This window comes from Corvus brachyrhynchos, unplaced genomic scaffold, assembly GCF_000691975.1.
Source record: "Corvus brachyrhynchos isolate BGI_N302 unplaced genomic scaffold, ASM69197v1 scaffold234, whole genome shotgun sequence".
Taxonomy (NCBI): Eukaryota; Metazoa; Chordata; class Aves; order Passeriformes; family Corvidae; genus Corvus; species Corvus brachyrhynchos.
In genome coordinates this window covers 720607-748437 of record NW_008237423.1, presented here as the reverse complement: position 1 = coordinate 748437, position 27831 = coordinate 720607, and the positions used below count along the sequence as shown (strand labels likewise).

General features: G+C 39.2%; 1 protein-coding gene and 1 long non-coding RNA gene across 3 annotated transcripts in view; both read left to right on the top strand.

The window, feature by feature from the left end:
• The window catches only part of CD109 (CD109 molecule), a 51516-nt gene extending 37789 nt beyond the window's left edge, over positions 1 to 13727 (top strand). Inside the window, exons 26-29 of one of the 2 annotated variants that reach the window (XM_017731075.1) lie at positions 2826 to 2962; positions 7129 to 7285; positions 7708 to 7810; positions 10086 to 13727. In XM_017731075.1, the coding sequence (XP_017586564.1) occupies positions 2826 to 2962; positions 7129 to 7285; positions 7708 to 7810; positions 10086 to 10276 (588 nt within the window). In that variant the 3' untranslated portion in view covers positions 10277 to 13727. Of the gene's footprint in view, positions 1 to 2825; positions 2963 to 7128; positions 7286 to 7707; positions 7811 to 10085 lie in introns of those variants that run through there. The other variant, XM_017731076.1, reaches the window with a different exon arrangement.
• A 619-nt stretch (positions 13728 to 14346) lies between these two features.
• On the top strand, positions 14347 to 23576 carry LOC108445919. Its single transcript, XR_001860949.1, has 2 exons — positions 14347 to 17289; positions 20236 to 23576. It is a non-coding gene; the product is annotated as an uncharacterized LOC108445919 (long non-coding RNA).
• Positions 23577 to 27831: the final 4255 nt, after the last annotated feature.

The following is a 27831-nucleotide window of genomic DNA, read 5'->3' as shown; positions in this document are numbered from 1 at the left end:
GCATTCAGTCCTGATCCTTCAGGATCTCATGAAATGTATTTATTTTTGGATATTACGATTGCAAATGCAGACATTTATTTACAGCTTTTTGGTCCTGCTGTCAACCAAGTTTCCTAGCTCATCTCTCCATTATGTGAGTATATACCATGGGTGACCTAAGACACTGACTCTGCAAGAGAGAGGAGAGGATGGGTTGGGGTATTATGAGAGAGGCTCTAGAGAAAGGAGTCAAAAAAGCAATCTTCCCTAGCAGGCCTGCTGAAAATCTTGAAAGAAACACCTCTCTGCTGTCTAGAATGACTGTGAACTGTTCTTGACGCATGACTAAAATAATTGGCATGGGCCCATGCCTTCTTGGAAGGAAGGAGAATGCTGCTGAAATCCAGAACTACCAACTAGGGGAGGGTGGACAGGCTCAAACAAGGGTGGGTATGGGAACCCCTACCCATACTGTATCTACCCACCTGTGGATAGGTGAACAAGATTTCCTTGATCTCCTGATCAGATGTAGAGAGGGAGTGAGGAAAAACCCTCGGAATCCCCTGTTACTCATTACTGGAAGCACTGACCATTTTTTCCACTCAGTGCATTTTTACTAGGCTTATGCAGGGAACTGAATGTTATTTAGTGTGATGGTGCTGTAATAGGTACATGATGAAATGCACACTTATTTCTGCATTACCATTTGAATGGATGTTAAGTACTCAAAGAGGGACAAAAAATATTGGAGATGTTTTCATTGAATTCACATCCTCAGTCAAGCTCATTTATGCTGCTAGTTGAAGAAGGATAGGCATTGATTAGGGCACTATAAATGTACCATATTTTTAGAAGTGTAGGGTAGCTGATAGTGTCAGCTACTATTATAAGCATCACTAGCTTTTAATTTTCTCTCCTTGGGTCTCTCACCAGAACTGGTTGCACTATTCACAAGACTGGACCAGTTCTGCCTTTAGCTTTGGCAGTTGTGTTTTAAAAGTTAAGGAATGCAGTTGGTCATTTTGTTAATTTAATGTGAGTTTCTGTATAATAGCCTTCTGTCCTCAAAGTGAGTGTGTATATAAAAGAAGGCTTTAATTAAACTCTGTGTTGTGAAAACATTTTCCTTCATTGTCAGGAGAAATCGGGAAAAGAAATTCAGACCATAACAGCAATAACTTACTCCATGAAAATACTAGCTGATTGACCTGTTCAGTATGTGGTTTCAGAACATCCTGCCTTGGCAGTAAATTCTCATTCATTAGCTTTTTCTGGCAAAAGTTAAAACTGTTTTGTTTCTATGATGACAGATTGTTGAGGCACTGCTTTTTGCATGCCTTTAACTGGCAGGCTTTCTAGGTTGGTTTCATCCTTGGTACTGCCTTCTCCTGTGGAGCAGTTGTACGTGATAAATCTTCACAGTCGCCCTGAGTGCCTGTACAGAATTGGCTCTACACTCACACAACGTGCTAAATTCAGCAGCGTTGGACAGGGCAATGGGAAGTATGTGTAGAGATTGAAAGAAGGAGCATAGTTTTTGTATCAAGAAGTGAGAGAGATGGCAGCAAAAGCAAAAATCAGAAATTAAAGACTTCTCTGTTTGCACAGACCTATAATTGACTAGCTAACCTATAACTTGGGACAAGCCTCTATCATGCCTTTAAATTTGGATTGACAGTTTTCCGTTTGCTGCCTGAAACCACTGTAGAAGGACTGTGATTTTTCAGAAGCACTCTTCATTCCCTTTTCTTTAGCCAAGCAAAATGCATGTTGGGGTCTTGCAAGGGGATTTTTGCCTCTTTCTACTTACTTTTCTACTAAAATCAAAGAAGAACCCTCTCACCATGCTATGTGTTTTATCTGGATGACTGAGGGAATGATAATGATTGTTGTCATGACAATCTGGTGAAGTTCTCACTGACTGGAAAAGGGGAAATACAAGACCCATTTTTAAAGAGGGGAAAAAATTAAGACCCCAGAAACTACAGGCCGGTGAGTCTTGCATTGGTGCCTGGCAAGATCATGGAGTAGATCCTCCTGGAAACTATGCTAAAGCACATAGAAACTGAAGAGGTGATTTGTGACAGCTGACATGGCTTCACTAATGGCCAACTGTGCCTGACAAATTTTTTTTGCCTTCCACGACAGGGTTACAGTATTGGCAGAGGCGGGGAGCGGAACAACCCATATCTGTTTGGACCTGTACAAAGCATTTAACACTGTTCTGCGCATCCTTGTCTCTAAACAGAGGCTGAGAGCTCTGTCCTTTAGATAGACCAAATCTGTAGTTTTATTTGTACAGATGAACCAAATGATGAAACTATTTAACTGTAAGAAGGCTGTGGTATTCTGAGTTTGGAGTAACGTGCTATTCCTTGTCTGGTTTGAGTGTGTGAATGCAGTGACATGAAGACCGATGACATATTCTGTACATACACTATGTATTTGCTCTTGCTCTGCTTTTATATACAGCCTCTCTTTTAACCTGGTTTTATTCATCCTTTTTCGCGCTGTCAGGAAGTAACTCACTATAAACCAGCAGACAGCTACTAGGGAGAAAATTGTTGGTTGGCCTCCATCTCCCTTGTGTTTGCCTCAGTTGTGTCCTGCTAATTCATTGGTTCTGCTGCATTTTGAAGTGTTCAAAAAGGATATTTTTTTCACAGAATTCCTATGGAACTGATGTGCAGCTGTCAGACTTGAGTCTGACTGTCAGACTCAGATTTGAGTCCACATGTGTTTTCTCATCTGAACACTCCTCTGGTGTTATACTGTTAGCAACTTAGTCTTTTAAACACTCTGATTTGCTTTACATGTCACCTCACATCTGTACTTGAAATCCACAGCTCAATGTTGTGTACAACACAAAACACACCGATCAGAGGCTCAGATCTGTCCAAAATCAAGAAGCCTTTGACTTGAATGTTGATGTAAAGGATGATAGAGACGATAAAAACCATTTAACTTTGAATGTGTGCACAAGGTAGGTAAATCAGTTGGAGCATCTTATACACATCTTTGTATATACCAATTCTAGATTACTTTAAATAAACTAAATTATCCATTTGTTCATATGTATTTACTAATGTATGGGATGTAAATGTATAACTGAAGAGAATAAAACTTGCTTTGCACAAATGGTAGTAGTTAAACTAAGAAGCAATTCATAAGTCAATTTTTTCTGGCCAGGTGATATTTTTTTCCTGGTATGCATAAAGATGGAGGTATGTGGAAAAGTTTGTATGAAATACAAGAAAAAAACTCAAAGGTTTCTTTGGTGCAAGTGCTTTTGGGCTATAGGGATGAGTGTGGACAGACTTGAAAATTGAACCAGTATCTTCCACATTCGAACTTGTAGTAACTGTGACAAGTGCCTGTTACTCTTACCTTTCAAGAAAAGAATCCTTTGCTTTCGATATAGAGGTGGATAGGTTTTTTTGTAAAGAGAGAAGGAAGTTCTGAAGTGCTGAAAACACCATGAAGTAAAGCAATTATTCTTTGGTCATCTATATGAGAAACTTTGCTCAGAACAATTTTAGCAGGAGTCAAAATCCATGTTTACATACTGATAAACTCACATTGCCTTATTGTGCAACTAACTTTGTGGTCTTTCATTTACCAGTATTAAAGAACTTGGTAATAGAATACAATACATGATTCTAGATTTGAAAGAGGTGAAGAGTTTTCCACTCAGGCTAATTCTGTTCTTTTTGCTGAACAATGGGGAGGGGGGCAGGAGGATATGGGAGAGTGTGTGCGTCTGGGATGATGTTTCTTGTTCAGTAATCAGCTACTAAGAATTGAGGTGAGACTGCTCAAGTATTATCTTGGGAACCATAGAACAGCCAGCTGGTGTTACCTGGATAGAATCTGGATCACGTGAGAATAGGCAGCATTGAACTGCATATTCCTAGGTCAGCCAGTCAACCAAGTTATTTCTTTGACTGCTTTGTGCCTCCATTTTGCTTGCTGTGGAAGTGTTCATACGCATATTTAAAAGGAATATTTGAAGGTGTTTATTTTCTGGCAGTTTCTTCAGTATGCATGTCCTACTGAAGTTAAAGACCACTGCGTATTTCATACGAAACCCTATAGGGCATTTTATCTCTCTCTATATATTTATGTTTTTTATCTTCTATCTTTTATTATCAACAAGGATGTTGTTGAGATGACTGTATTTGTTGTATTTAAGGATTTCATCTGTTTGTGAATACTTCCTCTAGAAACACTGTTTTCTTCTTGTGACATTATAATGGGTTCCTTGTAAGTGCAAGATTTGCAAAGTACCACCTAATCCACCGTGATTAGTGTTACATGCCTTTCATCCATGCCCTCTTTTTACTATTTATTTAAATTTTGTGCACTGTGTGCCTAGAACTATTCTTATACTCTGCCTACTACAACAGAGCTGTGACTGGAGATGGAGCCTCTAGATGACACCATCATACAAATAATCAGCTATAGAGAATATGATTTCAGTACAGAGGATTGATTTAATTTAGGAAATAGCCAGCAGGCATAAAGCCAGAGCTCTGTTTGTATATGTTTCTGGTATCCAGTTCAGTGATGCAGATGGTGGGCAGAGACACTAGAATACATGAGAGCTCTTGAAACAGAAGGGGCTTGTTCTCTTTTAAACTTTTCTATGAAGTCAACAGTGTTCTAAAGTGTAGCACAAACTCCTGATATGTAAAGGGCTTACAGGCTGGGTTTGGGGTAAGTCTTTTCTGAGCAATCTGACTTTCTAGCTAAGACCTTTTACTTAAAAACACGGAGAAGAAGTGCTCCATTTCTCTGGGAAGTCTCTAGGGTGATGATGCTTTAATTGCAAAGTGTTCAAAGAATAGGGGGGAATCTAGTGACATTAAAAAGCTGCCTCAACTTGGAACATTTAGTTAGTTCCAACATTAGTTCCATCAACTCTTACTGTGGAAAGTGGACTGATACAACTTTGAGTAAGTCTGTTTAAATTGCTTAGGCTACGGCTTCATCTCTGATTGCTTAGCTTGATAGACTAGTCATCTTCCTCTTCTTTTCCCTATAAATTGTATATATAATATATGCATTATCTATATTCCTAAATTAGTTTAAAGTTGGTCTACTTACGATCTTTTTAACATGATGTGGCTTTCTAGTAGAGAAACCAAAAGAGGTAAATACAGAAAGACTGCTGAAATCTCAACGAGTGGGTATGTATAGTCTAGCTATGGGTATGCATCTAGCTGTGGATGTACATAGTCAGGTACTGAAGGCTTCAACTTCACAATTCTTTTCTTTCTTTAATCTAGAGAATATCCACCTTCTCTCATCCAGCTTGGTAGTGGTTGGCTATGGTCATCTTAACTGGGTATAATTTATGATACTAGAGCAGGTGATGCCTCATTCAAATTGAAGTGGTTCTTGGTTAGAGGAGCTAGCTCACTCTCTGGGAGGCAGTGCCAGTTTTTTCTCAGTCTTACTGCCTGCATACCTTTTCCAGACATGGGAAACTGATTGCTGATGGTTCCATTTACTCTCTCATTTCTGCTTTCTGCCTACACTAGCTTGGTGTTGTTTTCTCTTCTTTGCATCATCTGTGAGAGGGTCTCACCCTGATCTCATATTGCTGAAGAGCAGATACATAAAGTTCAACTGAAAACATTATGAGTTTTCTTCAGGCACAAGTTTCAAGTCTGTCTTTCTCTTACTGGTCATTCTTGCATGATGATTTTTTTTTTCTCCTTTTTTTAAGAGACTGTGGAGTTGAAGAGATGGTACCACAACCCACCCCCAAGGCTGCCTCTCCTCCTTTTTGAGAGCCAGATCCTCCTCTTAACTTCTAGGGATATATCTAATTCACTTCTTGACAGTACCAAGGTAGTTTGGTTGCCTGTTGGTGTTTTAGTAGCACCCCAGGCTGGCTAGACAGCTTGGGTATTTTATTCCCCTCTTATTGGTAATTATGCAGAAATAATTACATCCAGTTCCAATTCAGTTATTTGTTTTCAATAGCAGCTACTTTGGCACAGCACATCATCGAACAGATGGTTTCATTTGTTTCTAATCTTAGGAGCCAGCTGAAGTCAGCAATTGTGCTGTATTTCTTTCAAAGTTGTATCTGCCTTGAATCAGCCAGGCTTAACAGCATTGCTTTGAAAGCAACTCTTCTCTTATATATTTTTTTAACTACCCAGCTCTACAAAGAAATAGTTTAATTACTTTCAATACTGCCAGGGTTTTGAAATGAGGATTGGAGACGCTTTTATTCTGGCAGAACAATAACAATTTACCTGCCATGCTAAGGCCGGGGAAACTTCTCTGCTACCTGCTTTATTTAAAGCAGTAGAATCTTTTGCAGGTCATTTAGGTGACACTTGTAGCACAGAGCACCATAAATATATTTTGATACATCTGTTAGGCACCATAGTGTGCAAGGCTTGCTCAATAGAGCAAAAAACCTTTCTACTCCAGCATCTGGTTTTCACATTGGAAGAAGATGTAATAATAAGCGTTATTTAGGAAAAAAGAAGGGACTCGACTTATTAAATCTTTTTCCAAATATGCATTAATAACATGGCTATGCATTCTAAAAACTGAAACTTTGAGAAATAATTTGGTGATGACTTTGTTAATGGAACCATCAATCTCTATGAAGAAAATAGAAAAAGGTTTGGGAGACTTCGTTGGTGTATACACCTGTATTTTGGCCTCCAAAATGAATAAAAGCAAAACAAAGCATGCATAAGAGGAAATATATATATTTCAGTACAAGAATTCCTACAGCAGTTAGTTAATTGCCTCTTTAGAAACATGCTTAATTGAAATAATTTTTGCGTATTTGTAATATAAACTTGTAATAATAGATGCCGATTGAAAGTTCCTCCTGATGTTGGTGTAGTCTCTCATATGATTCATGTATTGCAGTTTTCTCAGTGCTAAACCAGCTTTTGCGTATGTGGTTAAAATTAACAGGCAAAATAATTGAGAAATTAATTATTAGCTCTTTATTATTAGAAATTTCCTTGGTAGTACTTTGTTCCATTTGTTTCCTAAATATTCTTAAGCATTATTACTTCGTTAGTTGGGATTTAAAGATGATCAAACGTTTTCTTTGGAGAGTGGGCTACTGTATTTCTACTAAAAGTATCTTTGTCTCTGTGCTTTGAAAAGGTACTTTGGCTCTGGCACGGCTTCCAGAAGTGGTATGGTCCTCATGGAGGTTGGCTTACTCAGTGGTTTCTCTCTGTCACCAGATTTTGTTCCATTAGACAAGACAGTTAAGAAGACGGAAAAAGACAATGGAAAAGTCAACCTATACTTAGACTCTGTAAGTTGGAAGTAACAAAAAAAACCAAAAAAATGTGTTTGTGGTGATGTTAATCTTGATTCTAACATTGTTAGGCTTAAATTTGGAACGACGTTATGATTGTATTCTTTGGGGAAATCAACATCTGCTATTTATGTTGAATTAATAGTTCTTCTATTTTTTGGTGAGACTGCTTGGATAGGTGCAACTCAGTTGTATTTGTAAGGGGTTTCTGAATTAGGCCTCTTAAAAATCACACATAAGAAGGCAGACATTTCAAGAAGTCTGTAATTTGACCAAAAGACTGCAAATGAGATAAGCATCTTCCTATGCATCCTGACTCTTAAGCCTTTAGAAATGGACTACTGCTGAGCTAAAAGTCCTTACCTCTTCCATGAAGCCACCATCCCCAGGGTTCTCAGGGTGTTTCTCTTTTTTTCTAGCTAAACGAAACACAGGTTTGTGTGGATATTCCAGCTGTGAGAGACTTCAAGGTGGCAAATATCCAAGATGCTTCAGTGACTGTAGTGGATTACTATGAACCTAGTAAGTGTCAGTCATTTCAAATGGGACTTAATTATTCAGAAGTTTAAAAGAAAGTTTTTTCTTGTAGAAATAGGAGAAATTTTAGTGAAGAGAAAGCTGCATTGAACTGTAGTCTTTTTGGACATGAACATGCCCAATTTGCTAACAAGTAGTAGTGTTTTCCCATACCTATTGTCCTAATGGGTTGGTTCCTCAGTTGGTCCAAACTCTGGCCCAGTGTGTTCCCAAAACTGTCAAAATGAAGCAGGAACTTCACTGTGATTCACTTACCAAGTTAATAATTACCTCTCGAGTAGCTTTACCATCTGTTTCTTACTTAAACTAAGAGTCCTTCACTGGAGAAAATGCCAATGTTTTGACTTCTGTTGTTACCTAAAAAAGGTGTACATTGGAAAAACAGTTTCAAAGGGGGTTTTGGGGGGGGGGAAAACAGTTTCAAAGGTTTTTTTTTTTTTTAGTTGGTGTTTTGTATGTGTAGCATGTGTTTTAGAGATGGGCAACAGTGTACAAAGCTCTTCGGCAAAATTAAAAGCAAGAAAAAATTACAGGCTGCTGGAGAGGATACTAGGTTTTCATTGCATGAACCACCTGGTACATTATGAAGGATTTGGGCTTGGTTTGAGATAAGACATAAGAAAGTTGTACATTTTTTTAGCACAATACAATTTTTTCATGTTTTTTTAGCACAATACAAAAGACAACCAAATATGTGTGCTACTTTAGCTAGATGATCACATTTAATCTATATAGGCTGAAATTCTTGTTCATTCACAGAATTTTAAAGTAAAATAGGAAATTGGTCGTTGTAAGCACACTCACCATTAATTAGAGCATGTTTTAAGGGCTAGTGGCTTAAAAAATTACAGCAAGTTTTTATTTGAGAGAAACACATAAGATGTAGAATCTATGGCCGAAATGAATTTGCAGTTCCTAGGAGAAGAGCTCAGGGCCACATCTTGTATAAGAATGCTATTAGATAGGCTAATAAATATGTGTATTGTAAAGTCACAGGTAAGTTTTTACTGTATTTAAATAAATTCAGTCCATAAATTGTCAGTTAGCAATATTAATATTAAGGACCAAAATTCATGTTATGTAACTGGTGCTGCAGTTTCTTTAACTTCAAGGAAATTATTTGTGCAAGTATTAGTTTACAAGACCCCATTCCTATTACTATATAGCGTAGATATATTATTGGTCAACATATATACGTATGCCGTGACTGAGTTCTTCTGGGAGAACTCCATCCTGTCTAATACAGGCATGTGCTTTGATTTTAATTTGTTGTTTTCCATCACTGTTGTCGTTGGTGACCCAAGCTACAGGGATATATTTTATGTGATGATGACAGTCAGATTCATGTCATATTGAGAGCTAGGAAATGTGTAGAGGTCTCCTGCTGCGGCATTTATTGATAAATGTGATTTCGTTGTGGCAGATAGCACAACTGGCGTAGGTGTAAGAGCTGGCTTGGACGCTGGAACAGCAGTATTCTCTTACCTCACTTTTTAGAAGTAGTCAGGTGTCACTGTTGGGTAACCATTTTGGCCCATAAAATTACGTATTTTTTTAAATATCCTGAGGCTTGTAATGAAACTGAATATCATTTCAGTTTAAAGATGCTACTACTAAAAATAGAAGTTGCAAGGTCTCTAGTTGGAAGGAAGAAAAGAAAAAAAGCCACTGTAGGAAACTGCAAAAGCTTGTTCTGTGAGCAATTACCATGCAGTGATGTTTCTGAAATGAGTATGATTTGTCAGACTTCTAGTCTGGCTCTGTAGCAACCCTTTGGGGAACAGGAGAGTAAAATACAAGAGCAGGACCTAGGTGAGGTAAGCAGTCCCAGATTCAGGAAGTGGAAGCTCCCAAACATGATAGCAAGAGAAAGCATCATTTAGGAGAGAGCTCACTCTTATTGTTATAGCCAGCATACTGCCAGGTAAAGCATCTGAGTTCCTTTGTTATGTAGGTAGGGGCAAAATTCCTTTAAAAAGGTTTGTCCAAGGTTTGTGAACAGATGTGTCTAATAGCTGAGATTGAGTCTGTGAGAGTGTGCCTTTCATCAAGCATTGGTCCGAATACACTGAGGTGTTCTGGGTGAAGAAGAAAGTTTAATGACTGGGCCTAAATACCAACTCTGGGAAGTGTTTTGCAGTGTATGAGGAAGTCTGCATCAGAGTTTAGTGCATCCTTTAAAAGTGATTCCTTTTTGAAGCTGTGTTCTTGGTCAGTTTTCAAAGTTCATTAACTAACGTTAACTAACTTTTCTGAACAGGGAGAAGAGCAGTGAGAAGCTATAATTCAGAAGTAATGCAAAGTATAACCTCTTGTGACTTCTGTGAAAACGACTGCAACCTTTGCCACCGAGATGGTTCTGCAGCCTTGCTTCAGCACTCTTCATTGGCCTCCTTGTTCTGTGTGCTCTTTGTCCTTCATGTAAACTTCCTGTGCAGTTGGGTGCTGTAAAAGGAAACCGATTATGTTTCACATCTAAGGTTTCCATAAATTATCCAAAGAAAATTTTATGTTCAGATACCAGCCCGTCTTTAGTGATTACCATGACCAAACTCCTGCTGTGTTCAGGGAGAACTGGGCTGGCCCATATGGTAAATTTCTGGCTGTGCCAGAAAACTTCTTTAAGTGTCTGCTGGGAAAACCTTTCCGAGTGGTAGTTTCATACTGAACTTATTTTCTGAAGAAGCACAGAATTACTGAGAAAGCAGTGTGATAAAATGTAAACTTAGCTCCATATTCCCACTTTGTTTTTACCCCAGCTGTGCTTGTTTTTTAGGGATGCATGTTAGTTTACCATGCTTTTCCAAAACACTATCTGCTTCTCCATTAGGGTATTGATAAGCAATGATAGGAGCTTGGTATCAGAGCTCACTTTGTTCTGTTCTGAAGATGTGACACTTAAAATTAATACTGAATTTCTCTGTGTGCTCTCATGGGACATAATATGAAAAAAAAAAAGAGGAGCTGGCTTCAGAGCAGATCCAAGAGCCAAAAAGTACTGCATTTACAAACTGCTGAATGCTCCAGAAAGTTGTCAGTCTTCTTTTTTTTTAATAATTAGAGAGAAGGTGGATTTTTTTGTCAATTCCTAAGCTAATCCTGCTTGAAAGTAAGGCCTCAGGATGTTCGCATGCGTTTTACTCTGAAAGGCTTTTTACTGTAAATGCATCAAAGAGTGTTTTTCAGACTTCATTTTTCCAGGGTTATACAGAAACAAATGCAATTCTCCTTCCATATGAGAATGCTGGTGTCAGCTGGCATATATTTATGGCCAGATGAAGGAAGGTTGCTTTGAACGTGTTCTGGTTTTTGGATGTCTTCTAGAAATGTCACTCTGGGGCATCATTTTTGTCTTGCGCTTTCAGTGTCATCTTGTCAACAGTTCGAGTGGCATAAACCCAAACAGTTGTTTACTGCTCTCAGTGCCATGTGAGTTGGTGGCCCTGGATGTGCACCCTGTTGCTGGTGGTGGGAGAGGCTTTTAGGAGGCATGGGCTGCATAAGCATTCAGTCCAGCCAAACAATTCACATGCTTGCTTAACTTTAAGCGCATCTATGTGTGCTCAAGTGCTCTGCTGAAGTGGAATGGAGGAGAGGGATGGTGAAAAGTAGCAGGCAGTTTTACACCCAAACCTGCTCTTTGCACATGGAGAGAATTAGAGATCTCTGTGGATACGGAAATGTGTGAGCTTGGGAGCTTATTGCCCCTGAGTGAGTGTATGAATGCCTTCCCTGTCTGGCAGCCAATCTGTCCTTCTTGAACACTACCTGTAATATCTAATGCTTACTTCTTTTTGATAAAGCAGCCAAGCTGTTACACTCATAGTTACTAAAATGAAGTTAATAGCTGTCATGCTGACTAAAAGAGGTGGAAATTATAATTTCTATTGATTTCCTTTCTTTCATACTTTTTGAGACGGAGTGTGTTTTTGTGCACATGTAATAATATGGCAGGCACTTTCCTTGAGAAATTTCTAATTTTATTCAATTTTTGCTACTGCTTAAAATGTATATTTTTGTATTTATGCTCATCTATAATTGTTCACAAAGGAAAATTTGCATAGTAGCATGGGAAGAGGCCTGAACTTCCTGAACTGCGAGTGCCTTCTAATACCAATGTATAGATTTTAACTGCAGAACTAGTTTAGATGGGGTTATTTGTTTTACTTCACCTGTTTTTGGAATTTGCAATGTTTTTCACAAACTTGGGGTTCTGTCCTATTTCTCAGGCAGAGCTTAGGCCTGGTTATTCATGGCCCATTCAATGCTTTTTACTTGTCCTTGGTGTGTTTTGGATTTAGCCTTTTGAGTAGTTAATTAGTGCCTGAGCAGAGTGTGTGTGCTGCTCTAACCCACATGAAGTAATGTATTTATTGAAGCCAAACACACTGCTTAGTCAGTGAGCAGGGTCTCACCCTCTGTAAGCCATGTAACTTGGTTACGTGGGTCCAGAGCTAAGAGAAATGAAGATAACAGACTTAAAAAACATCTCTGCATCTCAAATCCTTTATTCATTTATGGGAGCCTAGATCAAACTGTGCCAAGTGTAAGATACGGAAAAAATTCTCATCTGAACTGGGATGTGTTTTGCTGTGGGTTTGATTTCTTGTGACCTATGAAAGTTGGTCTTCTCTTGTCTTTGAGAACAGCAGACTTGACACGTCATTTGCCTCCCTTTAATATAATTTCAAGAGCCCAAAGCTCGCATACTTCCAGCAGAGCTTCTGATAGGCACATTGGTACCTGATTAATCGTAGGATAAAGGTGGAGATAAATTACTCCTTTGCAGTAGATAGTAGGAATAAATTAGTTCTGTTTTGCATGCAGTCCAATCGTCCTGAATATCCTCCAAGAAAAACGGATTTAAATTGCTTAGTTGAGTTTTGGACAGTGCAGCTTTTACTAGTATTCCCTTACATTTGTTTTTGAGACAAACAACACATGTTTTTAAACGACTTTTGGCTTCCTTGCACACTATATTAAGAACTATCAGTCATAATGCACCATGTCAGGGAAATTGCTGGAGTCAGTGAATAAACATCCTCTTTTATTTTACTTTTTTCTCTACAGCAGGCATATTATAGCAGACATCCAAATCTGCATCTGTATCAAGCTATTTTAAAAGAACAATGTACATTGTATGACTTCAAACAAATGTTTACACCAGGTGGCCTTTAACATTCCTGCATCAGTGCCTTCAGTCACTTTGCAGTAGTGGCTGGTGCTTTGAGTTGCAGAAGATAAAATTTATGCTGTGTTGGCAGTGAATGGAACAGCAGAAATGGAATATTATTTGGCATAGTGACTTCTTTTCTTTCCTCATCATTGTGTGGGAACCTTTACACAAATGCTCAGCATATATATTATCCCCATTGCTTCATAACATCCGTTTTGGATGTTAGGGGGGCCATGCTCACAGCGAAGTTAATAGGAAATCTTGTAGCAAAAAATGTTTTTGAACTCTTTAGCAACAAGGTCTACAAGGAGCTTTAAGGAGTGATGCTAAAAACAGTCAGGTAAAGGTGTTTTGTGGTGAAGCCTTCATGTTGTATTGCCTGAACATTTCTGCTGTTTCATTGAAATCTGAATGTGCTCTGGTACTTCCCATGCCCTTTTCAGCCATGTCAGTGGACATGGTCTGTCCAGGGCTAGGACTGAGTCCAAAACTGAACTATAAAGCATTTTAAAGGTATTCCCCCCAAATTCTACTTCTGCTGTCATCCATGATCCTGGCTGAGATTTCCTCTACAGGTTTTAATGTGGGTGTCATTTAGAGTTCATCTATACTAGATGCTGTTTTACAGAACAGGGAATGAGTGTTACTTAACAGGTTTAGAGCACTTCACAGTCTGCATGCTGGGCCAGCTCTGTGGCTGGTTTGGTTCCCAGCATGGCACCACCATAGAATCATTTATGTTGGAAAAGACCTTTAAAATCATTGGGTCCAATCATTAAGCTAGCATTGCCAAGTCCACCACTAAACTGTGTCTCCAAGCGCCACATCTACATGCCTTCTAAATACCTCCAGGGATGGTGACACCACTTCTTCCATTGGCAGCCTGTTATGATGCTTAACAGTGAAGAAATTTTTCCTGATATTCAATCTAGAACTCCCCTGGCTCTAGTGTCAAACACAAGCAGTGCAGGTATTCCCAGTTTGCTTCCATACCACATGCTCCCGTTCACATCACAAGCAGGAGCTTGTGGCTTGTGCACATCAGTGGCATGATAAAAGGGGGAAGCGCCAGACTGGTGCAGGAGAAGCATGAGGGCCAGATCCAGTGTTTATAGAATCACAGAATGTGAAGGGGTTGGAATGGACGTTCCAGATCATCTAGTCCCAGCCCCTCTGCCATGGGCAGGGACATCTCCCACTAGACCAGGTTGCTCAAGGCCTTATCCAGCCTGGCCTTGAACGCTGCCAGGGTTGGGGCATCCACGACCTCCCTGGGCAATCTGTTCCAGTGTCTCAATATCCTCACAGTAAAAAACTCCCTAATATCTAACTTAAGTTTCCCTTCTTTCAGTTTGAAGTCATTACTCCTTGTCCTGTTACTACAGTTTCTGACAAAAGAGTCCCTCTCTGGCTTCCCTGTAGGCCCCCTCCAGACACTGGAAGGTTGCTATGAGATTGCCACACAACCTTCTCCAGGTGAACAGTCGCAACTTTCCCAGTCTGTCTTCACAGGGGAAGTGCTCCACTCCTCATCAGCTTCATGGCCCTCTGGACTTGCTCCAACAATTCCATGTCCTTCTGTTACAGGCCTCTCTTTTGCCTTGAAAATCACTGTTGACAATCAAACCTAAGAAGCAAAAGTCGGTTTTACTCAGTTTTCAAAATATTATCCTAGGAATATTACTGAATATGTTGTTCAAGTTGGTATGAATATTGACAATATTTGATTTTAGCTGAATCCTGCAGAAAGCATATGCATATACATAGCCATTATAGGCTGCAGTGTGCTACAGTGTGCAATGTATGTGCATAAACCAAGATCTTCACAAAATGCCCAAACCAACAGCGCTGTGTAATGTTCTGTTTTTAGGAAAGAATATATTAGAAAGCAGCTAGTGCCTAATGGTGTAATTTTTCTATCTAAAACGCTAAGAAAGAGGATTCAATTTTAATAATGACTAATATTATTTTTGTTATAACATTTCTTTTACCATAAGTCTGTATGCAGTGAACCATCTCTATGTGATTTGAAGATTTTGAAATTAGATGCCTAATTTATTTATAAAATATAACAGCAGTTGTTTCCTTTCTCCCTTATCAAAATATTTCACTTCCATGTTGTTTCTTATTCAGTTTATTGTATTTCTGTGTGCCAAATGGAAATGCCATTGCACTATGGCTATTCTAGGCAATAAAGGCTGATAGTGTGCTGTATTTGATTAATCTAATGATTGTTTTTCCTATAGATAGATTGTTTTCAGATAGGTATGAGCATTAATTCCTTATGTGCTGCATTTGAGTCACCAGTAGTCCAGTTTAAGATTTATCTCAAATAATTCATTGTATTTCTTCATAGCTACCCAAAAACTTCATCAGCCTTGCTTAGATCCTGTAATGTTTTTTATGAACTAGGTTTTTTTGTTGTAGTTTTTAGTTTTGTTAGGTTGTGTGGGATACTAAATACAAAGAAGAAGAAAAAAAAAAAGCTGGCTCAGTGGAAGTACATAAGCAGGTGTAAGATCTTACTGACTGGCACATCTCTTTCCATGTCAGGCCTTAAACAATTAGAACTAAAATTCTTGACTGCCTTGAGACATAGTCAGATACCCAGTTTGATCTAAGTTAGGATCATCATTCACATTTCCACTTCTGATCAAATCAGAAATGGTAGAAAAAGAGAGCTTTTATGAGCTGTTTTGAGCAAACAGAGGTGAACTAACATGCCAGCTATGCAAATAGCTTCTCTTTTCAAGTAATAAAGCAAATGTTAAGGAAATTGACTGTTTCAAAGGACTTTAGAAGATAGTGAATTGTTTATTTTTCTTCAAATAAAGTTTGCAATAGCTATTTTTAAATGCTATTAAAGATGACTTTTAATAATATATGTCTAATGTTTGCTTGTTTAACAATGCAGCTACTTATAGTAGATTGCAGTTTCTGTGCACTGCTGACCACTACCCATCCTGAGCACTTTTTAGAGGTTGGCTCATCTGTGTTTTAAAGCTCAGAATTTAATAATATAAATAAAATTTTACAAAAGTTTTACAGCAGTGGCTTCCCTGGCCAGGCTGTAAACAGTGAATCTGCAGGTCACTGTTTGGGACTTGTGTGACTAAGGTCACTCATTTTAAAAGTCTATTATTTTGTTCAACATGGAGTTATTGCAAAGTTCTCTGGTATCTGTAACAGATGTAGCATAATCATGTTATGTGATGAGCTCAGTTCTGGTAGGCCCCTTGTGGTCATGGAGAATATCAGCAACTGTGCTCTTGTGTGAACAGGAGCAAATCCTTCAGACACAGCTAATTGCTGAAGTGGAAGTAAAAGAGCACCAAGAAATTTTTATGCCAAAATATTTTACATAAACGTAATTGAATTGATGTGCAGAACTTTTTTTCAGGTGATCTGCTATTTCCACAGCCATTTTTCATGGTTTAGAATTTTGTCTCCATTACACTGTCTTTCCCTTTTCCCTAATTTTCCTTACAATTCTCTTGCTTTTCCTCCTGCCTGCCCTTGAAAGAGCTTCCTGGCCCATTTCAACTCAGAAGTCAGGATCTGCTCAGCCTCACTTACCTCTTTTGCCCTGTCCCCTCACCATCTTGCCCGTAAGTTCAGTAGCCATTTCTGTTCCCACGTCTCACAGATCTACCCTTTCCTTCAGACCCTTTATGGCCTGTAAAGACTAAAATCTTTGGTCTCATGGAGAATTAGCTATCAACTCAAACTCAGGATGAATAAAAACACTTAAGACTTGTCAGCACAGATTTATGAAGCTGAAATAATCCTTAACCAACCTAATAGCTTTCTATGGTAAGAGGATGGGCTGTGTGGATGAGGAGGAACAGTGGATAGACTGTAGTAAGGCTTTCTCTCATAATTTTTTACTGTTTCAATATTGATAATAGTCCTAAATAAAGCAAACTTGGAACATGAGATGTTCTGATGATGGACCAGTCTCTAGTAAAGTGGTTTTGGAGCAAGCAACTAGGTAAAATGAAGAGGCAAGCAGAGCTTAAGTGTAAATACCGGTGCAGACATACCATCTCTTCCTACACATGAAGTGTCAGGCAGATGCACGTGTAAGTAGTGCATAAGTGGTGACTCATCTTTCTCCTGAGCCTTGGACACCTTTAGAAGAGCCGTGAGCAGAGGATGTGCCTGGTGGTGGTGCTCACGCTCAGACCGCAGTACCCTGCTCCCTGTGCTGTGGCAGTGCACGCCAGTCTGGCCCTAGCTGGGTGTCCATGTCTTGAAATCAGCCACGATCTTAGGCACGGCTACTTAGGTAAGTGAGGATTTTAATATGACTGAAGCAAAGGATGAGAAATCATATCCCTAATAAAGAGGAATAAAACGACATAAGAGCATCTTGATCCGATTTTCAACAGCTGCCTACCAGGGAGACTCTATGGATTTCCCTGAGGATTTTTCTGGCTCACACTGATGGAAAGGGAGGACTGAGCTGAGGGATATTTTAGGTAAGGGGATAGACATTCTGTTATATTTTTTTTTAGACAGGAATGCTCATTTAAAATGCTGGATCAAGGAGCAGGGATGGCAATATAAACACATGTGGAAATAATATACTAACAAAGCTCTGTGTTTTCATGCGCAGAAAATAGATAGCAGCCAGCTCTAGCTCAGTGGGCAGCTAATTAAGCCAGAGATCTCTCTGTACTTTGCATTCTAAGTTCAGTACAAGAGCATGTATCAGAGAGGTGCCATACGATTTTTCCCTTATAGTTCACACTTTGATTTCAGGCATGAACTATGTATCATCCCCGTAGTGATTATTTAAAGGTGGGGTGGCTGGATGTTAGATGGGAGTCAATATGATAAATGTGTCTTGTTTGTGTGGATGATCATTGTCCTTGATCAGTTGTTCACATGCAGCTTAGGTCTTGTTTTTCTGTTCCTGATTTTAATAGAATCTTAGTTAGAATAATAAAAACATGAACACTTTTACTATTTAACAACATGAAGTTTTAGTGAGACAGTTGTAAGGAGTGATTTTCCCATTGCTACATACTCTGCTTGCTCCACTTAAGATTGAATGCTACAGCTTTCATGGTTCCTTTCTCAACTCCATCCACCATTTTTCCAATACACAGAGACCAACCACAGTCTGAAAGACTTTTATTACAGGATACAGGAGAAGCAAAAAAAAAAGGTGTGAATTCTTTGTGAGGAAGCTCAGCGTGTGGTCTCAAAGTGGTACCTCTCACCAAAGGAGTATGAGACTCCACATTATAGGGAAAACAAAGCCTGTTGTGACTGACACAGCTCTGCCTCAGCTGCTTCTCTGGTTTCATTCTTTTTCCACTCATTCATAATGACTTCATTCTTCTGCTTTTTCAAGAAGTAGAGCTGGGATAATGCTGCACAAGGTTGTATGCAGGAACACTCTCTAATGCAATCCTAAACTCCAAGTCCCTCTAGATTAAAAGATTTCACCCAGCAGCCAGTGGGGCACATCTGGCTTGCAGGAGGTTTGAACATAGCCATTTTCCTTGGAGGTGATTGAAAACAAGTTACGTGAACTGCTAGCAGAACTGGGAAGCAGCAGGCACGAGGTCACAAGGAGAGGGGCAGTGAACAAAGGCAGCTGCCTGGAGCAGGAACTGCCTGGCAGAGAGCACTTGTTTGCACAGTCTCACCCCAACGCCCAGGGACGATGGCTGTCTCCCACCTGGGGAAGCAGCCAGCCTCTGTGCCTGGTCTCTGGCCAAAACATACCTTTGGCAGTGGGATGTGAGTCTGTCTGAGAGATACAAGGAAAGATGACTGTGTGGAAGAAGGAAGGCAAGAGCGGGAGAAGGAGCAAAACTTTGTTGAGAATAATGTTGGACTGTTGGTGCTGGATCAATGTATAGATCAGTATTCTGTGCTAGGGGCAGCAAAACTGACTCTGCAGGCTGACAGTACACATCTTTTTTCACAGGTCACAAAACATTCCTATGTGTATTCAAGTTGCATTTTATTGGCCTGAACACAGACCTCTTGCTCCATGTCCCGTGCAGTGTGGATGGCTCTGTGAGGGATGTTCAGGAGCAGAACACGCTGCTGTAAACAACTGCAGAGAGTCAATGACGACAGGCTGCAGTGCAAAAAGGCAAACAGAGTCTGATGTATAAACAAAGAGTACACTTGGGAGACATATGATGCCCTTCAAAGCTACTGGCTGTGCTTTGTTGAAGTCTGTGACAGGAAACCAGTGCTCTGGCTGTGGGGCTTCTGCATGCAGAGAACAAGAATTGTCTAGGAAGCTCAGCCACCATGGGAAGATTGAATGAATTAGGGTTCCTTGAATCTTGGGGAGGTCGGGCTGTGGATAAGGTATTTCTCTCTCAGCTATGTCTAGCTATTTTGCAAACCCTTGAAAATTAAGGAGAATAATTATTTAATTGTGACCATAATAGGTAAGATTAGAACCAAGTGATTAAATTGCAGAAAGAAAGTTTCAGTTCAAACAACAGGGAGAACTTTTCTAATAGGAGAAACAAACTGTGGGGCAGGCTGCTGTGGGAGACAGCCTGCTTCTTTCTTCAGAAAGAAGAGCAAGTTAGCCAAACACCTTCTAATAATGACCCAGGTCTGTGTGAGACTGTCTAGGTGGTGGAGATGGAATAAGTAATCTCTTGATGTCCTTCCTGGACCTGTTTTCTTATGAGCTGATGTCTGCAAGCTCTACTGCTATCACACAGCACTGGACAGTTTTTACAAGAGACTTACTGAAATGCACGAGGTGTAACTTTCTGCTGATGCTAAGGGAAGTGCTGAAAAACTTTGAATTTACTGGAGTTATAGAGGAGTTATGTGGTGATTATGAAAATCTAGGCCATAATTCCCTCCAAAAGTAACTGATTTGATTTCTGATTTATAATAAGGTTTTTAGTATGTGCAGAATGAAAGTAATTCTTGAAAAGGCTTCATTAGAAAGTAGAGGATCAGGTGTCCTGTAAGAAGGGCTGACAGACACAGTGATCTGAATTTTTGAGTCTTTCAGGGGTTGTCTAGAAACAAATAATTGTGACCAGGTAACCTAAATAGAGATTGGAGTTGCATAAACGTGCTACAGGTGCTGTTCTCCCAGGCTGTTCCTAAGGTCAGTCCAAATAATATCTTAGGTTTGTAGATTTCAACACCCAGCTCCTCATCATTATAAAGAGATTTAAATGTTGTGTTTGTGACTGTGCTGGTTACAGCTGTGATGTTTGATTACACCTTGCAGATTCAATTTACAGAAATGCTCAGTGATGTATGTCTGATATCCTGGCAGTTCATCTCAGCATCTCCAAATAAATGTTGACAAGGTATGCACACTCATTTGATACTTTCTGTATTTCCATTCTTCTGGGGTGCTGATCCTCTGAAAGAAGCCATGATGCTGGGTCACAGCAAATACCATACAGCCAATGCTGCCCTTGAGTCATTTTAGCTTTACTGTCTGGGAAAACAGTTGATTGCATCAATTTAAAAAGTCAGCTGCTGTGTTATTAATTTTTTAAAAAATTATTTGTTCTTGGTGAAGGCAGTAATCACTAGCACAAATGAGTGCAAGCCTTGCAGCACACAGAACACAGACAGAGTCAGGCATGGAATTTTCTTTGGAGGCCACCACGGAGTCTTAGCTGAGGCACCTTTTCAAAGTCCTGATGTAATGCTCGTCCACGAGCTGTACATATTTTGATTTTTTAGGCTGCCTTCAAGTATTTACATTGAATATTTCAGAATCAGAAATACAGATGAGTTTCAGTTCTTGGTTTCTGAAAATCCCTGAGATCCAGGGAGCTGTAAATGATCTGCTCCTTTGAAAATGAGCTCACTGATCTTTAGTGACCTAAGTATAAGAGCTTACTGGTAAGTTCACATTAGAAAAAAATTTGCCAATAGGCAAAATGAAAAAAATCTGCACACACAGTATTGACATAACATTATTGACATAATGCCTAGTGGGTGAGCCTGGCAGGGTCTGAAAACAGGTGACAAAAGGTATTTTTAATCCTTTTTCTCCTGATGCCAACAAAGAGCTTGGTGTAATTCTAGTTGTTCTCCTCAGCCCTCAGCATGCCGTATTAGATTTTATCTGGTTTTATTAGAGCAGTCAGTTTTTGTGCAAGTCTTTTCATACATGAGTTAAGCAGAGAAAATAAAGGAGGTAGAAAAATTAAATTACTGCACTGTTAGATTATTTTTTCTTTTGTTATTTACAGCAAAGCAAACAAAGCTTATGTACCACCATCTTTTATGAAGGAGGTTAATGCTCAGGCAGAAGAGGTTTTAATTTAATTTGTGATTTAAAATCCCATTTTTTTAGCTTATTTGGAAAATGCTAGCAGTTTGGAGAAAGTACATGTTTAGCCACTGTCTGTTTCCACTGGATCCTATGCCTAACCCGTCCTATTACAAGGTTCCAAAGCCGCAGGAACTTACCAAGTTTCCTTTCAATCTTCCAGATGATCTGCAAGTATTTCAGTAAGTCTTGTGTAGAATCCTAATACAAAATTATATCCCTTAATTAAATTAAGGACATGCAGTTCAGTACCCAAAGACTTTTTTAAACAGGTTTTTCTTTTAAATTTAATTATAGATAGAATTTATAACTGGTTTTAGGAAAGCATATCCAACAAAGTATACCAGATATATTTGTTAAAAGATTTTGCAAACAAAGAGAATATCTTCAAAAGCTCAGGAAACATTTTAGTCCCCAGATGCCACGAGGAACAAATTCCCCTTTTGAAAAATCTCCTGTATGTGATTGTAACTGATGTACTAATTTTCTAAACAGATTTTCTGAAAACAGGTTCCGCTTCAGATCAACCTTCTGGAAAACCTTTCAGGTGCTAAACTAATGTGAAACTTCAGGCATGCGCACAAAATGTCCAATTTCGAACAGTGTGGTGGAGAAGCGATTGTCACTTTAGCATGCTCAGCTAGGTCAGGACCTGGTGCACATCCTCTTGCCACTGATTGCATTGAGTGCTAGCTGGGACACCTGAGAAGTCCTGCTCAGTGGTCCTGACCCACCTGTGCCAGGTGTCATTCAATCATGGAGAAAACGACTGTCCCTACTCCAGAAAACTCCCTGTCAACACATGGAACACGGAGGACACAGAAGGATCTGGACAGATGAAGGGACATGAGGAAATAGTGTGACAACTACAAAGCAGCAGGGAGATCAATCTTGATTCGTAGTATGTGTCTGGTAGAGCCCTGGTGAAGACAAAATTCTGAACCAAATCCTTGCATCTTGTCTTTGAATCTCATTAAAGCTACAAAGCATCCACAACTATGAACTGACTTTTACTGTGTAATTAATTGGGGCTTTTCCTGCTTTGCACGGCAGGTGCTTTAAAGGCATGTAAAGACCATTAGGACTACTTTGATTAGGACCTGTAGTGGTGTCATGATTGATTTTAAGGTTCAGTGGAAGGACTGTGATGGGATTTGAGTTCAGCCATAAAATTTTGAAGTAAATGCAAATTTGGGGATGAGAGATTGCTTCCTTGTAAATGTTTTAAAAAAGCCTTCCTTTGTTTTTATTTCTCCCCGATGTAACTAAATAGTTATTCTGGAAATATAATTAAAATGGATTTAAAAAGAAATATTATTCATAAAAGAAGTTTCATCATTACATTCTATTTTCTCCATGGAAAATAGTAGGGTTTTAATGTAGTTGAATGTCAAAGCCCTGCGGATGTAATTGTTGTGCTTTTGAAAGGAAAACATTAATTAAATGAATGTGTCACTACCCTGATTAGCTTTTCTCCCTTTTGGATAGTTGCTGTTCCATCTCCTTTGTGCAGAACCTGAGAGTGAAAAAGTCACACAAAAAAACCTGAGAAATGTAAGAAATTAAAAGCACCCTAAAATTTCTGGCTCCATCTCCTCTTTGACTAATACTGTCTTCACAAATATAATGGATGACCACAGTATTCTGGAACTGCCTTGCCATGCAGAGGGTGATTCAGAAACGGAGGAGGTCCAGAAGAATGATGGGGGTGGTAAGGAGACAGAAACAATCCAAAATTTAAGAACACTGGAAAATTTGAATCAAACCTGAACTTCATTAAAGTCACCAAGCTTCTTTTCTGAAATTTGGAAATATCAGAACAGTGCAATTTCTTCAGTGGTTTAGTACTTGACTTTTTGCAGCTCGAGAAGGGGTGATAAAGCAACTCAGTTTGGAGTTAGCTCCAGAGAGCTCCTGCACCTTAGGCATGTGTGTTGCCGAATACTGGAATAAAGCCAACAGTTGGATGCCTCCAAGAGACTGACCTCATTGCAAGGCCTTAGGAAGCAAAGTATTTCAGAACTGGGAAAATCTTTATCAGCCAACCATAGTGGGAAATGTTTGGGTCTGAGTTACGAGTTACGTACAATGGTGTGTCGCTAAAAACGATAGGTGCTTATCTGCTGTACTTCAGAATGCTTTATGTACCATTCTGTATGTGGTATGTGGTGTGTATGAACCTTTGGAATTAGCAGATAGTATTTTTGATAGTTCATGCTTTGATAATTTTGTACTTTTTCACAGCTGGGAGGTCTATTAAAAAGTGTTGCAAAAGCTGAGCATTTGTTTGAAAGGGTTGAATTTTGAAACAACAGGAAAATAAGGAAGATGTGAATGCACATTAGAAGGGATGTTTTATCTGCCAAGCAAAGCCACAAGCACAAGGGCCTCCTGAGCTTCCAGTGCTGAGAATTCAAGATGGCTCAGGAAGCTGTTTGGGCCCGAGGTTTATTATTACTGCCAGCACGTTGGGAGAAAAGAAGGAATATTGATCATGTTGATATAATTCTAGGAGATAGCTGCAGAAATTTCTCAGAACTTCTTGGTTTTGCCTTTCACTTCCTTTCAGTTTTGATGCTGAATGTGAACCTTCAAACTAAGATTTTCTTGAGAGATTTCTGTTTTGAGAGCGTTTTCTGATGAGTGCACTACATATCTTTGCAATGTGATAATTCAGCACTTTATGGCAATGATTTCACTCTGTAAAACTTGTAATTCAAAAAGCTAGGGAAAAGACCACAAAACTTTGCTGGAATTGTAGAAAAGTCTAACTCACCTAGCAGAAGATTGGAAATTTCAGTGAGCTGAGTTTCAGATTTGACTCAAATATTCCAGATTCACCGAGCTGTGATGGTTTTCCTTAAATGATCTTCCTGACCTCATTTAATAAAAATGTTTTAAGAAAAATAAAACTCATCACTGATTTAGTCTTTGATATTTCTGAACCTTGGTGGAGGGCAGAGGTGGAGGAGTGGTGTGTGTGTGGGGGGGGTGTGTGTATTTGTACTTCCCTGAACCCTTTTGATGATATTGAAAAAAATACTATTTTTCTCAATATATCACCTCAAAGAGTCCAGTTATGGTAGTGCATATTTCTCTTGTTATGAATTAGACAATGTCTGCTATGATGGAGACCTAAACACACCTGTTGGGTAAAAGATTGAATTTTAAGATTTACACCACATGAAATCTTCATCTTCCAATATATACTTAAAAATGCAGCTACAGTTATCCTCTTATGGAGTGATTTTCTATGGAACAGAAATTTGAATTGAGGATTAATGAAATTTTTTCACAAAAATGTTTTTTAAATTTCTGGACTCTGGGTCAAGAAACTATATAGTCCAAAGTCATGTCTTATGACAAACCAAAATTTTTGTTGTTGCTAAAAGCCTCAAATAGATCAAGATTTGCACCAAAGTCATAAAAAACTGTAAAAAGTGGCATTCAAACAAAAACCAAGCTTTGGATTCTGGTGAGAGGCAATATTGAGTTAGTTGCTTCAGAAAAAAGAGCTACTGAAAACCAAAACCTTAAGCCCAAAACCTCCCAAGGAGAAACAGCTGATTTTGGCTTAGTATGTGTTTATCAGTTCTTAAAATTCCAGTTTCAGGGCTCCAAACTCATAAAACAATGAAGAACACCTTTGATATTAGCAGATGCATATGTTGCTGTCAAAAAGCAGCTTCAGTCAAACTGTTGATGAACTGTATGTTAGAAACTGGTTTAAATTCTCATCTTGTATCAATATCACATAACACCATGATGTGACTTCTCGAGAGTGTGAATGAGGTAGTGTTAAATTAAGATTTCTAACTCCATTTAGTCCCTGCACAACAAAATGTTTCCATCCGTGCTAGTAATCACATGGATCGCATTTCAGGACTAATGTTATGGATTTGCTAAAGCAAACTGGATTTTCTTGCACACAGACTTTCTCACTGACTCCCACAATATGAATATACTTAAAGTGTGCTGAAAATGGGTTTGGCACTATGCACGCTGTCTGGTAAAATAGTCCTTCACTTCAGCTGTCTGTAGACTGAAAAACAGACTGAGAAAAGTTTAACTGTTGAGAAGGGAGATAGCAAAAGAAACTTGAACACATTAGAAAAACTTAGCTGCAAGTGTTGTGATGAAAGGCAACTAATTTGTTTCAGGAGTCTTTATGTCTGTTGATCATAGCAATGACCCATTGCTTAGAATTGATAAACTGAATATACAGACTGATGTTACAGAATTTCTTTCTTTCTTCCTGAACTCATGTGAAGTATCATCACTTACCTCGAAAAACAGCATTTTTGCTTCATAACATATTGAATGACTGAGTCTATTAATTTTTTCCAATGTTAAAGAATGCCTAGCAATAAAACTTGTTTAACACATTAAATGGTTCCAGCAAGCCAAATATCAGCCTTGGCCACTCAGTGGGAAGGGTGGTGTGTTCTCCAGATGACAGTGGATCAAATTGTCATGGTACACAGAGATTCATCCAGAGATTCTGGGCACCCTTAATTCCCAGGCATGCCAGAGGAGCTTAGGAGCACTCAGAAATTTTTAACTTCTGAGGCTTCTAGATGAGGTGCTGGCATAGTGGTTATTCAGACTGATGAGCTCTGTTCACAGTCTTCCTTTCAGGGAGGCATGAGACTTGCCATCTAGCTCATGAACCATGCTTCCCTCCTGGGCAACATTCTGCCAGTTACAATTCCAGAAAAATGAAATATATAGCCTCTTAGTAAGTTAAATTTTTTTTAGAAATTAGTATTTTTAACTTGCAAAGTTAGTGATGTTTTCTTTATTGCACTGGTCAGGTTCCAGTGCAAAATGAGGTGACCTGGAGACACTGCTGGGCTGAGAGTGTGATATAGAACCAGCAGGAGGGACTCTTTCCTCTATAACAGCCTTAGATCATTAAGTGTTGTTAGAGACCCTGAAAATTCAAAAATTCTATATTGTGGACCACAGGGCAGGTGACAACATTTTGGTCTGTCTTCTTCATCTCTATGAAAATCTCATATAGTTCAGATTACTCAAACCTTAACTAGACAAGAGTGAGTCAGCCTTCTCTAATGTCATCTATCCTAGAGAGGTGATCTCTAGTAAACACTTACCTGTTTTCTACTCCCTTTCCTTGTTGACGTTTTCCCACCCAGATCTTTACCTACTCAACTGTTGCTCTCTGCCAGGCTTTTCCATATCTCTTCCCTTCCAGTAGCAGGTCACTCTTGGGGTTGTCCTGAGGACTCCTGTGCAGATTTCCTCCTCCTCTCCTGCCTCGATTTTGTTGACTTCACTGTTGGGGTTTCCGTTTCTCTTGAGAGAGTTTATGACCATCCAGAAACTACCTCTGCTAGGAAATTATTTTTTTCCTTAAAGGAATGTGTTCTTAAAAACAACACTAACCTTTCAGGGTAGACTCAAGGGATGACTAATATTTTGGCATACTCTCAGCAGTTCATATTCTCTCCTCTTTCTCTTTCCTTTCAGTTCCATTGTGTGGATTTTCTAACTCTCTTTAGAGCATAATTGGAAAGCATATCTTTGTTTATTTTTTCCACCACACTGGTTTTTTCTCTCTAGCTCATTTTCCTGCTCTGGGAATACAAAGTACTGTGAACCAATAACAGTTCTTTAATGACGGTTGTCTTTAATTTCTCAAGGTTCTGTCAGATACAGTTTTTGTCTTCCTCATTTTTTTGCCATCTGTGGTGAAGATAATGCAAGTCTTAGGATTTTTCAGTAGACATCTGCAATAATTCTCCAGTTTCCTTCTTTCATCTGCAGAAATTGAGCTCAGTCTATCCTCTTCAGAATTGAAGAGTTTGGAAAGTATTGACAGTATGAATCTCTGTTCCTTTTCTCTCATCCAGCTGAAATGGTGTGGGCTTTGTTTCACCTTTGGTTTGGTGGGTTTTGTTTCCCTTTGTTTTTTTTTGGTTTTTTTTTTTTTTTTTTTTTTGGTTTTTTTTTTGTGTGAAGAGGGCCCGAGGATTACTGGGATGTCATCAGTCTCCTCTGCTAAGTTGCATAATTGCCAACTTGAAAAGGTTCCTGGATGTTCTCTTTCCCAGCACACGCTGTTCTACTGTTCACACCATTTATTCTAATACTTGTCAGGCATGCAGTGCTTTTTTTTTTTTTTAGTACTAATCAGCCTGAAGAACCCATGAGGATAAGTGTTAGTGCATTTTCAAGGAAGACATATTCAGAATGATTAATTTCTGAAGGACAAAGGGGTGAAAGCTATTGCACCTGCTGGCTTCCAGAGCAGTTGGAGTCACAGAGGTGACTTCAAGGCCAGGTTTCCAGCATTGTTGACCTCCTGTATCTTCTGCTGCCTTTGGCTGGGGTGCGAGGAGGTGGCCTGGTCCATGTCTGCTTGGGAACAACCATGTGGAGATTTGCACTAGAGTGAGGCATCCCTGTGACCTTGCTGAGGCCAAGAGGATGCTGGGGACACAGCCTTGTAGGAGGCTTTCCAGATAATTGACCCAAGGCCAGCTGCAGTAGAATCCCTTCTGGCCGCTGACT